The 13,258-nt window shown below is 42.2% G+C and overlaps 4 protein-coding genes and 2 non-coding genes across 7 annotated transcripts; 5 read left to right on the top strand and 1 right to left on the bottom strand.

Annotated features, from left to right (window-relative positions):
- The first annotated feature begins 251 nt into the window (after positions 1 to 251).
- Positions 252 to 3,831, top strand: rps3 (ribosomal protein S3). Its single transcript, XM_057049244.1, has 7 exons — positions 252 to 348; positions 967 to 1,097; positions 1,187 to 1,280; positions 1,364 to 1,458; positions 2,298 to 2,485; positions 2,831 to 3,034; positions 3,754 to 3,831. Exons 1-6 carry the CDS (start codon positions 319 to 321, stop codon positions 3,028 to 3,030), a joined length of 738 nt encoding a protein of 245 aa, XP_056905224.1. The 5' UTR covers positions 252 to 318; the 3' UTR covers positions 3,031 to 3,034; positions 3,754 to 3,831.
- On the top strand, positions 2,020 to 2,169 carry LOC130535625 (small nucleolar RNA SNORD15). Its single transcript, XR_008953183.1, has one exon. It is a non-coding gene; the product is annotated as a small nucleolar RNA SNORD15 (small nucleolar RNA).
- Positions 3,102 to 3,247, top strand: LOC130535624 (small nucleolar RNA SNORD15). Its single transcript, XR_008953182.1, has one exon. It is a non-coding gene; the product is annotated as a small nucleolar RNA SNORD15 (small nucleolar RNA).
- Positions 3,832 to 4,396: 565 nt separating the features above from the next.
- On the top strand, positions 4,397 to 5,952 carry kctd14 (potassium channel tetramerization domain containing 14). Of its 2 annotated transcripts, none has more exons than XM_057049245.1 (4): positions 4,397 to 4,477; positions 4,981 to 5,205; positions 5,274 to 5,408; positions 5,516 to 5,952. In XM_057049245.1, the coding sequence occupies exons 1-4, from the start codon at positions 4,433 to 4,435 to the stop codon at positions 5,825 to 5,827; spliced, it is 717 nt and encodes a 238-aa protein (XP_056905225.1). In that variant the 5' UTR covers positions 4,397 to 4,432; the 3' UTR covers positions 5,828 to 5,952. The 2 variants fall into 2 exon arrangements, with proteins under 2 accessions (XP_056905225.1, XP_056905226.1); XM_057049246.1 differs by having other exon boundaries at positions 4,447 to 4,616.
- Positions 5,953 to 6,087: 135 nt separating this feature from the next.
- On the top strand, positions 6,088 to 9,111 carry LOC130534741 (uncharacterized). The gene is made up of 3 exons (XM_057049243.1): positions 6,088 to 7,451; positions 7,646 to 8,111; positions 8,358 to 9,111. Exons 1-3 carry the CDS (start codon positions 7,403 to 7,405, stop codon positions 8,710 to 8,712), a joined length of 870 nt encoding a protein of 289 aa, XP_056905223.1. The 5' UTR covers positions 6,088 to 7,402; the 3' UTR covers positions 8,713 to 9,111.
- On the bottom strand, positions 8,804 to 11,927 carry LOC130534744 (F-box only protein 50-like). Its single transcript, XM_057049247.1, has 6 exons — positions 11,528 to 11,927; positions 11,061 to 11,141; positions 10,873 to 10,969; positions 10,668 to 10,763; positions 10,072 to 10,210; positions 8,804 to 9,991 (listed from the first exon to the last, which is right to left on the bottom strand). The coding sequence occupies exons 1-6, from the start codon at positions 11,667 to 11,669 to the stop codon at positions 9,845 to 9,847; spliced, it is 702 nt and encodes a 233-aa protein (XP_056905227.1). The 5' UTR covers positions 11,670 to 11,927; the 3' UTR covers positions 8,804 to 9,844.
- Between the last annotated feature and the right edge of the window lie 1,331 nt (positions 11,928 to 13,258).

The raw sequence follows: 13,258 nt of genomic DNA, 5'->3' as shown, positions 1-13,258 counted from the left end.
TATATTATTATTATTATTATTAATAACTTATTATTAACTGTTATTATTACTATTATTATTATCCTTGTTGTTGTTACACAAATTGAATCTGTATGATATTATATCACATAAGTGATATTATGATCACAGTCAACTTTCACTTACCATTTTAAAATACGGTTTATGTGCTCTTTTTTCTGTAACTATTACTAATCAAGCCCTATATGTAAAAACTACTGCTCCCGCCATGCTTGTAATACGTAACAGGAAGTGCAATTTTTGTATAAATTCATTTCCGTATCCGTTTAACGTCCTTTCCTGTCTACGGCCTATCGGAAGATGGCGGTGCAAATCTCCAAGAAGAGGAAGGTTAGCATTGCATAAACTCGTTTTTCGTAAACAGACGTGCAGATTATAGTAAAATGGAGCCGGGTCGGTTAAGATAAAGTATCTTACGGTCCACTTTTATGTCATTGGCGCTTGTCCGTCTCCACCTCGTTGAGGATCATACCAGATGCTGTCGGCTATGTCTCATTTGGACAGTTAACATGGCTGAACCTAGCTAAGGGGCCGGGATGTGACTGACTACTTACACGTGTGTTGCATAAGCAGTTTTCGCAAACCGTATATTGTTGGCTATGAATTATTTTAGTAGTTGACATTTTAACGCATGTGCCGGGCTGCCAGCGGTTGTCTCGTTGATGCATCAGCTCCGTAGAGAAATGAACGTGGAGCTACAGCGAGTTGCGGCTACACTCGGCTTTAAGGCATATTTAGGTGACGAGAGCACTTGTTTAGTTTGTTTCGTCAAATAAATTGTGGGAGGAATCAGGGTTATTTAGGCTTCACTGAAACAAACCATTCATTGAGTGAAGACTGCTGATGATCCCCACTGAAATCTATTCTCTGAGACTTCCCAGCAGAAATGTGCTCAGGTTCGTAGGTCATGATCTGACCTGTGTAGCTCACCCCTACCTACTCCCTCAGTTTGTCTCAGATGGCATCTTCAAGGCCGAGCTGAACGAGTTCCTGACTCGTGAGCTTGCTGAGGATGGATACTCTGGGGTGGAGGTACGTGTGACACCAACCAGGACTGAAATCATCATCCTGGCTACAAGGTAATTATCATTTACAGTTGATCCACAGCATTTTTTGTACAAGTTGTTATGGTTATAGCTTTGTTTGCTGTCCATTTAACCGTCTCCAGGACCCAGAATGTGCTGGGAGAGAAGGGCCGAAGGATCAGAGAGTTGACCGCTGTGGTCCAGAAGAGGTTTGGCTTCCCAGAGGGCAGCGTCGAGGTAAATGATTTGGGACTGGGATTGTATTATATATTTTATTGTATATTTGACTAATGTTCCTTGTGTGGTTCCGCTCACGTCAGCTGTACGCTGAGAAGGTTGCGACTCGTGGTCTGTGTGCCATTGCCCAGGCAGAGTCCTTGCGCTACAAGTTGCTGGGAGGCCTGGCTGTGCGTAGGTAAGCATGGAACACTGCAGCTAATTTATGGTGAATAACTGTAGCCTTTTCCCCTCATTTATGGAAGGTGCTGGGTTTTCTTAAGCTGCTGATTGAACTGCTGTTTTGGTTGCACTCATCACGACACACTTCGCACATTGTGTAACAACATGGGGTTGTCATTACTTTAAAGGACAGAGCTAATTGACGGAGCTTTGTTTCCTATATAATTCTAGTTTATTAGCAGCTTTTAGTTTTTAAGTGAGAGAATTGAGCTCTGTTTTTTATTTCTGGAGTTGAAGCTTTAAATATTCCCTGCATGATTGTAATTTACATAACTATTACTTGGAGTATTAGAAATAACCAGACCAAGAAAGGGGAAATCATGAATCACAAGTGACTAAAGTTTAAAATAAAAAGTCCCTTCTGTCCACTGTGTCACTCAGTATGGGCCTGTACTGTGGGAGCAGGTTGACAGATTGTGGGGGCGGGAATAAAGGTAAAGACTGGTCCGGGTGTTCGAATTTGTTGTGTGTTGGCCCGAATGAACTTGGGACTTGTGCTCAGTAAAGGTTCTTTTCCCTTCGGTGAAGATAAGATGACGAGTCGGAATAGGACAGATCCTGCTTCTGTCGGTCACTGGTTCAGGTCCACGTTCTGTGGGTTTCTACCAGTTCTTCAGAGTGGGTCGTCCTCTCCATTTGAAGACACTGAGGCATTTGTCTGAGAAGGGTTAAGATGGTAGATGGTGCCTGTTTGGTGGTTCCGTTTCAAAAGAAATCACGGGAGACAAAAAGTCCATTTTAATTCTTGACACATTCCACCAAACATCAACATCAAATGGCTCTCCACTTTTACAGGGCGTGCTATGGTGTTCTGAGGTTCATCATGGAGAGCGGCGCCAAAGGCTGTGAGGTCGTGGTGTCTGGTAAGCTGAGGGGTCAGAGAGCCAAGTCCATGAAGTTCGTCGACGGCCTGATGATCCACAGTGGAGACCCAGTCAACTATTACGTCGACACAGCGGTCCGCCACGTCCTGCTGAGGCAGGGTGAGTTCACCAGCAGCAACCTTAACATCAGCAAAACACGCACATTCTGACCCAAGTATCTGGAATTAGATGTTTTTATTCAGCAAAACTTGACCAGCACGTCTGTGTACATTGATTCTTTAATTGACTAAACTTTAATACACACATGCTCAAAAGATTTCAATGCAGCATTTACTATGATGTGAGTCCGTGGTTCCAAAATGTATTTAAACAGTGGATAATGTGCCGCATTTTTCCTGATATAGACGGTTTCACCAGCTTCAGTAATGTTTCCATACTATGGAAGTATGTTCAGGTCATGGATCTGTACTCTGGCCCAGCTAACTGCTGATGGGTCCTCCATAGGTGTCCTGGGCATCAAGGTTAAGATCATGCTGCCCTGGGACCCCACTGGTAAGATCGGACCCAAGAAGCCCCTCCCTGACCATGTCAGCATCGTGGAGCCAAAGGAGGAGATCCTTCCCACCACACCAATTTCTGAGCAGAAGGGCGCCAAGCCAGAGGTGCCAGTCATGCCCCAAGGAGCACCTGTACCCACTGCATAATCGGGTATGTCACCTGTGTTATGGTTCTGTTAGGATGTAAACACAAACACTAGAGGGTTTTGGTCGCGTCCCTTCAGTGATGATACGATGACGAGTCGGAACAAAGCCGTCTTGTTCTGGGGGTTGCTGGTTCAGCTCTACGTTCTGTGGTTCTGTTCCAGTTCCTCAGTTCAGGGTCTTTTTCTCTTGAAGACATAGAGGCATTTGTCTGAGAAGGGCTTGAAGTGTAAAGATCTCACCAGACAGCAATTCATTGCAGCAAAAACCTAGCTGGCTAGTTATTTTAGCCCCTAATAACTGGGATTATGTAAAGGGTGCATTCACGTGACCAATTTCATCAATAATCATGACAAATGGTGACGACATACAAGAGACATGGTTCAGTTGTACTTTAAAATGTTTAAACGTGCTTTAAGTTACAACGTGATGGGTTCAGATCACATATTTGATCAATACAAGTAAAAACTGCAACTATCTCAAACAGTTAGAACTTGAGACTGATTAAGATGATCACACAACAAACTGGTTTTGAAAGAACTTATATTTAGCCTCATTTCCTTGTACAGCCCACATCCCAGTGTTGGAGGCGCTCGTGAAAGTCACTTCTATTTAATGTTTCCAGCACCAACGCTTGTTCAAACGTAGCAGAATTTAACCTGCAGTCCTGTGGACTACAACATAAAACACACACTTCCTTCTAAAGTGCATCTTTTCTGTTCACAGGTCTTGATTCATCACCAGCTGGCAACAAGACCTTCTGTTTTTTGTGTACAAAAACAATAAAATCTGGAAAATGCCCAAGCGCTGTTAACTTTGTCTCCATCACCTTCAGTAAATAAAAGGTAACGATGCCAAGAGTGACGAGAATGACTCAAAGTAGCCATGAAGTGGTGCTGGTGGGGCTGAGCTGGAGAGCAGCTTCATGTTTTAGCACCATCAGGTTTTTGAAGGGACCGTACAACAGATCTGGTTGTCGTGGCAACCAAAGCATTATTTCGGCTTCCTCGGGGCAAGATTGTGCACCAAAGATGGGAACAAGTGGAGTCTCTGGATAATTGATGGCACTTTTATTGGGGGTGTTGGTTCCCTGCAGAGCCTTAAATCCAGACTAAAGTGTCGTTTTAAATGTTAAATTCTCAAATACATTGAGGAGTCAGTCTAGACCCGATATTCAGGTTATTTTTAATTATGAAAATGTTGAATATTTGTTAAAATAAACGACCTTTCAGTTTACACGTGCAAATGATCCAAGGTTGTGCCGCATTTAATTTAAAATAAGCCCCACTTGTGCACGAATGGTGGTTTTGGAGTCTGCGCGCGTCAGGGTGACGTCACGACTAGATCCGGCTTCGGCCACGCCCCCTCACCTGGACGAGGCTCGCCGCCACAACAACAAGTTCAGATGAGTCTGCCGGGCTACAAAACGTCGGAAAAGATCTCGGCTCCAGTAAGCAGAAAGACACCTTATCACCATAATTTGAGCCATCAAGCAGTAACCAGGGCGAAGTTAGCAAGGTTGCTACCTGAGTGAACAGGTGGATGCGGCGTTGACGAGCTAACACTAGCAACTTCAGTCACTGTCTCAAGTAATTAAACTACCAAAGTGTGTTTACGCATAGCAAGGCTTTACACGTTTATTTAACCTTTTTTTATTTTTAAAATGCAGGTTTATGTTGAGTGTCTACAGCTGATAACGGTGTTAATATCTGGTTTAGTATACAAAACTAGTCATATAGAAGATAATGGAAACTTGGTAGATTTGCCTGTTACTTGGCGGTCCAGTATGCTCCTTACATGAAAACTATTTAATTTAAGGAAGGCAAAGCAGAAACCAAGATGTAGAATCCTAATTTTAAAGGCAATAACTTGCTTGGTGTTACTCATTTAATCAATAGATGAAATTTGGGGGTTTTTTAGTCACACGACATAGCGTAATTTTGCCCCTTTCAGCTCTCGCTGGTGGTGCAGTTAAATGTTGGGGGTCATTTCTACACCACCTCCCTGGGCACGCTCAGGAAATACCCTGACTCCAAGATGGCTGAGCTCTTCAGGGGACAATCCAAACTACCCACGGATGCAGAGGGACGATACTTCATCGACCGCGATGGCCGACAATTTGGGGCCATCCTGGAGTTCCTGAGGTCAGACCTGCTGCCCACAGAGGACATCCGGGAGGTAGGTTCTCCACGTGGGAACGTTTATCACAGGCCTACACCAATGGACATGTTTGTGGCGGTGTGTAGGTCCACGCAGAGGCGGTGTACTACAACATCAGGCCACTGATCAAGCATTTGGAAGAGACCCCTCAGCTGTTTGGAGAGCTGGTGGGACGACAACAGTTCCTGTCAAGGCTGCCACATTACAGAGAAAACATCGAGGTCAGATAGATGGACCGTGGTTTTATTCACGTTCAATGGTTATTGGTTCCAAACACAACATGCATCATGTTGGCTGTCAAAGCTTTTAGATCACCATTTCATTCCAGGTCCTGATCCGTATTGCCAGAGCTGAGGCCGTGGCTGCGCGCCAGTCCACCATCATGATCTGTGTGCTGCGAACAGAGGAAGATTTGAATGTCCACGAGAACGCCATCAGCAGCCTGGAAGCAGATAAGGAGTCTGTGGTGACCTTTGGGCCCTGGAAGGCCAGTCCGTCAGTCCAAGACCTGCTGGACTGCATAAAGATGGACATAGAGAAGCAGGGTTACACGTTGAGCATCAGATCTCACAACACAGAGAAAAGCTTCTTGTCCCGGAGCTACGACTTTTTCTACAAAGTCATTTTCACGTGGTGGTGAGGTCGTGGTCGCTTTTCTCGGCTCACGATTTTATAATGATTCGTATAGAACGAAGGGAGGTTAAAGCACTTTCTTGTATGAGATGATTTCATGGTCACAAATAAATCATGAAATTTGATACCATTGATATGATACCATTAAATGTGAGTAATCATGGCGACTAAATAATTATTATTAGTAAAGAGGCCAAGACCTCTGGGATCATGCAACAGCGAGAAAAATTATCTCAAAACTCAGCTCGGGATCCATTTGCATTTACTGAGTGATGGAAACAAAGGAGGCTTTTAGTTCCAGATCTCACATGATCACACATATTTACTCCTGCTGTTGCACCTTTCACCTGGTTTTTCAGTTTTTTTATTGTAGAAATGAAAGCATCGTGTATATCTTTAGACCTTTAACTGAATATATGGCTGGTTTTTCTGCACTTTACCTATCTGTTGTGCAGGTTAGTGATTTTATAAACCATATTTGATATCTTTATAAACTGTAATATATTGTGGAAAGGTGGTAACAGTTAGAAAAGCAGAGCACCGAGGGTCCATGCTCGTGACAGAAGGAAGCAGGTGGTGAAAAATGGTGTCAACGGAGACCAGAGCAGCAAGTTCAGCATTATTTTGCACCGTTGTACCACGCATCTTCCTGTCTAATGAGCGGAGGAAAAACAACTAAGCAGTGATGCTCACAGAGTGTTGCAGAACAATCCTTCAGATGAGGCGTCCTGCGATTTATCCAGCATGATCGAGTGAAAAAAAAAAATTCTGACTGTGATCCCTGCCGAACAACGTGCAATGACCTCTAAAAGAGGATTCTCTACCACTTTCAAATTCATTAACGTATAAATCTCACCGCAAGATATCAACGCACTTCCTTTAAAAACCCCCCATGGACAAGAGTTGCTCAATGGTGAATTCCGACCTTTGCCCACGTTCTGATGCATAAAAAGGTCACCTTGGAAATACCTTTGATCGCAATGAAAACATGAAATGGCAAACTTTTTTAGTCATATTGGTCTTCTCATCAGTGTCGAAACAAATGATTATCGCATATATCTAGATTCAGCATATTTGGTTGTTTTAACTACCTTGTATGTATTTAGGACATCAAGGAAAGATTCATTCTTTCAGCAAAATTGTCTCATTCTTAATAATTAGCAGTTGAATCTAATCATAAGAAATTAATTCCGCACCTCAGTAATAATTAGTCAATTTAGCCCTTTGATTCTGCTGCACTCGTTAAAATATAAATGTGTCTCTCGAGGATCCATAGCAGCATTTAAAAATGTATTTTAAGCATATCTTGATAGCTGCTGAAGCTGTGGGTCCAAATGTTGATTGAACAGCTCTGTCCACTCATACAAGCGTCTGATTTCTTATTTTCCCTCAACAGAATTATAGTGGAACATAAAAGAAAAGGCTACAGTCGTGTCACCCATTTATTAAATAGTTAAAAGTAACTATTCCTGTATACTCGTAAGATTGTTCTTAGGTCTCAGATCTCACAGGAAATGGCGTAAGCTGTGCACAGAGGGAGAAAAAGCCAGCCGACCGATGAGCTGCTACAGAAGAAACCACAATGGGCGTTAAATCCTGGCTGGCTGCTCTACTGATCTGTTTGACATCAGGTATGCTTTATTCTTCACTATAAAAAGAGGCAATTTCACCTTTCTGGTTTGATTAGAACTTTCCCAAATAGTGGCTGATGATACTTTTGGTGAAAGAAGCACTGTTTGAATTTACCCTTTAGTCCAACAGTGAAGAGAATGGTGGTTTGGAGCCGTTTGGGAGCCACGACTAACTGACCGACTTTATGTTTTAGGTGTTAAAAGTAACGGAGATGCAGTGTTTGTGTACAGCAGGATTGGAGGAAACTTGCTCCTTCCCTGCGGCAACCTGCTTCTTCCAGACTGCTCTGCTGTCTCCTGGACCTTCTTCACAAATGGTGGCTCGTGGTTGCCTGTGCAGCTCGATCGAGCAGGGCCTGAATCCCAGCAGACCCACCGCGCTTCCTTCACATCGAACTGCTCCGTCAGCCTCCGGGACCTCCGGGAGGAAGATGCCGCGTCTTACTCCTGCGCCTTCAACGGACGCGACATCATCACATTTTACGTGTCCCTCCTCACCATCTCGTCGCCGTCCACCATCACAAGCCTGCAGCCAGGAGGAAACCTCAGTCTCAGCTGCATCCTCTTCACCTACTATAATGCTGGAAACTGCAGGTCCCTCTCCATGTTCAACCTCAGCTGGGTGTCTGGAGATGGAACAACACTGCCCAGCGACAACAGGTTCGCCGTTACCCCCCACCACACACACACACACACTCAGAGCATCACTGCCATTACTGCTCCTACCACCATCACTACTTCTATTACTAATATGATGGATGGATGGATGGATGGATGAGTTGGTTGGTTGGTTAGGGTTAGTTGGTTGATTGATTGATTGACTAATTGATTGATTGCCTCAGTTGTATTATTCAGCTCTAAACATTTCTGAAGGTATCACAAAGCTTTATCCCTGTCCTTGTGCAGGTTGAGGCTGATTAGAAACACTCGTTGCAACATCACCCTGGTAACAAACCTGGAGACTGCGGACAACAACAGGAAGTGGAGGTGTCAAGTGAATACCAGAGAAGAGACTGCCGCGGTGTTTCTAGACTTCAGGTCTACTTTTCTGTTTGAAAGTTCTTTATTTGGCAAGAGTTTAATTTTTTCGGCTCTCCCCAAGTGTCCTTTTCAACTGCCCATGGCTCGCATTCTGCTGTGTGTGGTTGTGACCATCGTCCTGGTCACAGTGGGAGTGTTTACATGGAGGAAGGAGAAGGACATAGTCAGAACCTCTGCAGCAGACCACCTCCAGACAGTTACTACTTCTGTGGGGCTTTGAAGTATTTCTAAACTGACGTAACATAAAAGAAAACTTTTTTCAATCTACCTGAACGAAAATGTATCTTGCAGAGTAATTGAAAACAAAGCAATAACAAAAATGATGAACTTTTATTCTGATTATTAGTGGTGACAGTAAATGTGTGTAAAAGGATTTTAATATGATAATAATGATAAATCTTATTTGACTGTGAAATCAACTCAACAGAATAGTTTGGGGTCATCAGGACTATTGTGCTGCAGTTAACAATGTGAATTAATGCTTTATTTTGTGTGAGCCCAACATGTCCAATAACATACACATATATGGTACTGACTTTGCTAACCTTTTTGTATTTTTGTTTAAGCCATCTTCATTTAATAAAGTTTGAATTGTGGAGGGGAAAAAATCATTCTAGAACAGTGGTAAACTGGTATTATTGTGGTCAGCTGAACCGTATCTTACCCGGATGTGTAGCTGTATGTTATTTTTTGATCTGCTGAGGAGTTGGAGGAGGTTGGCCCTATGTCATATACCAGTATTGGTGTAACATAATACATCTTCATGTGTGAGAATTACCATTTGTGGCGAGTAAGTGTGAAAAACTTAAAATGTATGTGTTACAATTGAGGGCTTCGCAGAGCAAACTGAAAATCTTTTCTTTAAAAAAAATTGCTAAACACTCATTGAGGACACCGGACGGACATTTAACCTCTCTACCAGATCTACCAGTTTTGGAGGAGCCGTATGCACCTGGGTCAGAGTCTATATTTATAGTTGAAAGGTGTTATGTTCCTATCTCTATAAAGAGAACTGCATTTTACTTACTAACTTTAATTGCCTTGCTATGAATGCTTGCAGTTTTTCAGTATAATATTCTAAATCTAAAGGTATCTCTTCATCTATAGAGGCATTATATTGACCCACCAAATCTAGGCCCATGTTTTTAAAATTGCTTGATATTATTATTTATTATAAATCTATATTTAGAGGTTATAAAACCATATTGAAAGAGGATCGCAAAAAGAAATGCAGTTACGAAGAACACACACTGAACGACAGCCTCAAATTACACAAAGTGACAAAATAATTTCATAATTTTAATTAATATGCCATCAAAAACTCCATGGCAGTTTCCTGATTAGGGTTCAGTTTAGGAGCACGAGTTACTTGGTCTGACAACCACAGTGCTGTTGGTGAACATGGTTTTGTAGAAGCCATTCAAGAACATGTTCTTCAGTTTGTGGAGGAAGTGGACATATCTCACTCCTGGTCCGTAGCTGCAGAACACATGAGACACCTGCAAGCAAACACAGAGAAAGAGAAATTACAGAGTGCAGGAAGACTTCTGATGTGAGAGGAGGTGGGTAGAAGACTCACCTCCTTCCAGGCACGCGAGTAGCGTGAACGGTCCTCAGTGGGGCTGGTGGTGTACTCTGAGATCACTGTGCTTTTGTCTGCACCAAGTAATTTAACTTGCAGCTGGTAGATGGAATCATGTAGCTGACTCTCCTCATACCTGACAGAAATATTTGTTTTTGGTTGGTTTGGTTTTGCCAAGCTTTAAGTCAGACTCAAAATCTGGGTTTGATGCTGTGAATTGACTGTAAACAGACATTCATGTTGAAAAAAATCTACCACTGTGGCTTCAAATCTTGCAAATTTCCTTCCTGGCGACATGAACGACCCATTGTCAGTTGCTCAACTTACTGAAACGCCTAACTGCTGTTATTGTTGCCAAAGGTGGAACAACTGGTTATTAAGTCTATTCAGCAATTGTTTTTGGGTGCTGAAGCTTTGAAATAACCCTTTGGCTTCAATGGCTAGAATGATTTTTTTTTTTTTTCCTCCAAATGGTGCATTTTATGTTCACTTACAGTTTCTATAGTAAAGTAACACATTAAAATTACAAAGAGAAGAAATTCATAAGGAGGCCAATAGCTTAGAGTATATAAAGAATGTGCTCGTTGATTTACCAGTCTTGGATATGTATCTCAGGCTGGAAATTATCCAGCAGTTCCTCCCACAATCCCTCTGCCTTCAGATCCACGAGTTGCTCCAAAGAAAACCAGCTGGGAGGAAAGCACAGTCACTAGACTGATCAAATTACATCCCCCAAAACCACTACCATGATTTATTTAATGGGAGGTATACAAGTATAGTTATTATGTTAGTACCTACCTGTACTGAGGCAACTGACAGACCACGGCACCTGCTGGGATACCACTTCTATCATAGGGGAGGACCTCTGTGTTTGTGGTCCAACCGCTGAAATCCTCTGAAATCAAGGCAGACACGTGCACAAAATCATTAGCATACATCCTGCTTTTTTTTCAGTTTAAAAAATAATGATTTGTCCTTCTCCTCACCATCGGGCTGGAACCGTGGTGGTCCAAAATCGGGCTCATCAGGTAAATCCGGCTCAGGTAGAGGAATGTCTTTGCTCAAACCTTAGGAAAACAAAGGCAGAGGTAATTTACACTGATCGATCGATCGATCTATCTATCTTTGTATTTTTGTAGCTATATGGATTTAATAAAGCTTGAATTCTGGGGGAAAAAAAACTCCCTATCGAACACGGAAGTAGGATGTTATTCCATATGCCGCTGGAGAAATATAAGTACTTAAGTACAATACTTGATGAGTACTGTATAAACAATTTTGTGATTCATTAAAGCAATATTTGGCAATAGTAATAGACCACTTTCCTGAGGGCAGAAGAGCGAAAATTATCTATACATTATCAACTATCTATAGGTTCATTAAAAGTTATAGCACACCTCTCCTGCTCGCAGGCTTTAATAGGCTATTTCAAAAGAAAATAGGCTTGAGGTACCGAAAGGTGAAGGATTCCGTAGGAGATTTCTCCCAAACGGTTTGGCTTCATACACGGATTTCCAGTCCAGTCCGTCGGGCATTGGTGCACCCAGCAGTCCCCATTCTGATCCACATCTGTTCTTCCATTCCGCGTCCGACATGGTGCCGCAGATCCCAGCAAACACACTGATTAGATACAGCAAGCCCGTCAGGATTATGATTTAACTTTGTGTGGTCACCACACCCCGATCCAACTATGTTGCAACTACGGTAACCGGAAATCTTTAAACACGTCCCGTGTAGGAGATTTTTTGTTTGTTTAGCTACAAACTTCCCTTTGAGTCCTGCTGTTGTTTTCCATTTTATTTTTAAGGTACCAATCTAACTTAATAATATGTCAGTACTGGCGTCAGCAGTTGACTCCTGCGGAAAGGAGCTGCATTGTTTTAGGCATGAAGAACATGCAAAAATTATTCAATAAAATCAGATTCACTGTTGAAGTAAATGTCTTTCATTTATTTATTTATTCAACTTTAAGTTACCTTCTTTTTAAATAATATAGATTCTGGTGCCTGGAAGTCAGCTGGGGACTGAAAAGACCCTCGGCCAATCAAAGGGATCCTAACAGAGCCAACGTGTAATATGCTGTTCTGTGATTGGTCCAGCAGCGATAGGGGCGTATCCTGTATGCAGGAGGCTGAAAAAACTGGTTGATCCATTCCTTACAATATGTTGGAGTCGTGATAGCACGTATTTGAAGGTATTATAATTTGCGAATTTTAAAAAATGTCATCAACAAAAAATCTGTTAAACAACTCTCACTTCTCTACGTCATATAAAAAATACCTTCCTCTTGTGGTCATTTTATTTATAACATCATAGGTTTGGAACAAGAGAACGTAAATTTGGACTGCTTGAGAATTTTCTTCATTTATATTGAGGAAGGTTTGGCACAAAAACGTACTTCTATCTGGGGTGATTTGTTCCTTAATTCTTTGAAATGGGGCATACATTTTTTTTAACGAAAACCTTGAAACATTTAAATATGAATATTTAACAAAAACATACCATTATGTGAGGCAAAAAAGTATGTTCTGACTAACTGATAGTCATCCTCATGTTTTTTGTTGTTTATTTTCTAAAAATGCAACATGACCATGGGTTCAATTTCCTTAAAGGTGCTAGAGATGCAGGGACTCTGACACTCATGACACTCTGTATATTCTCCTACTCTTCCCGACCATAAAGGCATTCTACACGCTACCATTCTATACTGACTAGCAACACTCACTACTGTGCAGTCACTCATCTCCTTCACCTGACCTCATCTATAGAGGATGTAGACAATGTGTGTTCCTACCTCTGCATGTTCCTGTATTCTTCACCAAGCCATTTACATCATTTTTGTGAGGTCTACTACCATCTGATTCCTGACCTTGTGTCCTGGATACCAGTCATAGTTAGCCAGTGCCGGCTCAAAAATTACACAATAAAAGTATTAATAGTATTTCTGGTATTCCGTAGTTGCAACATAGTTGCGACAACAGGTTCGCTGTTACCCCCCACCACACACACACACACACACACACACAGAGCATCACTGCCATTACTGCTCCTACCACCATCACTACTTCTATTACTAATATGATGGATGGATGGATGGATGGATGGATGGATGGATGGATGGATGGATGGATGGATGGATGGATGGATGGATGGATGAGCTGGTTGGTTGGTTAGGGTTAGTTGG

Source organism: Takifugu flavidus, chromosome 12 (genome assembly GCF_003711565.1).
Source record: "Takifugu flavidus isolate HTHZ2018 chromosome 12, ASM371156v2, whole genome shotgun sequence".
In the NCBI taxonomy this organism is placed as follows: domain Eukaryota; kingdom Metazoa; phylum Chordata; class Actinopteri; order Tetraodontiformes; family Tetraodontidae; genus Takifugu; species Takifugu flavidus.
The sequence above is the reverse complement of the archived record's forward strand: the minus strand, read 5'-3'. Positions and strand labels throughout refer to the sequence as shown.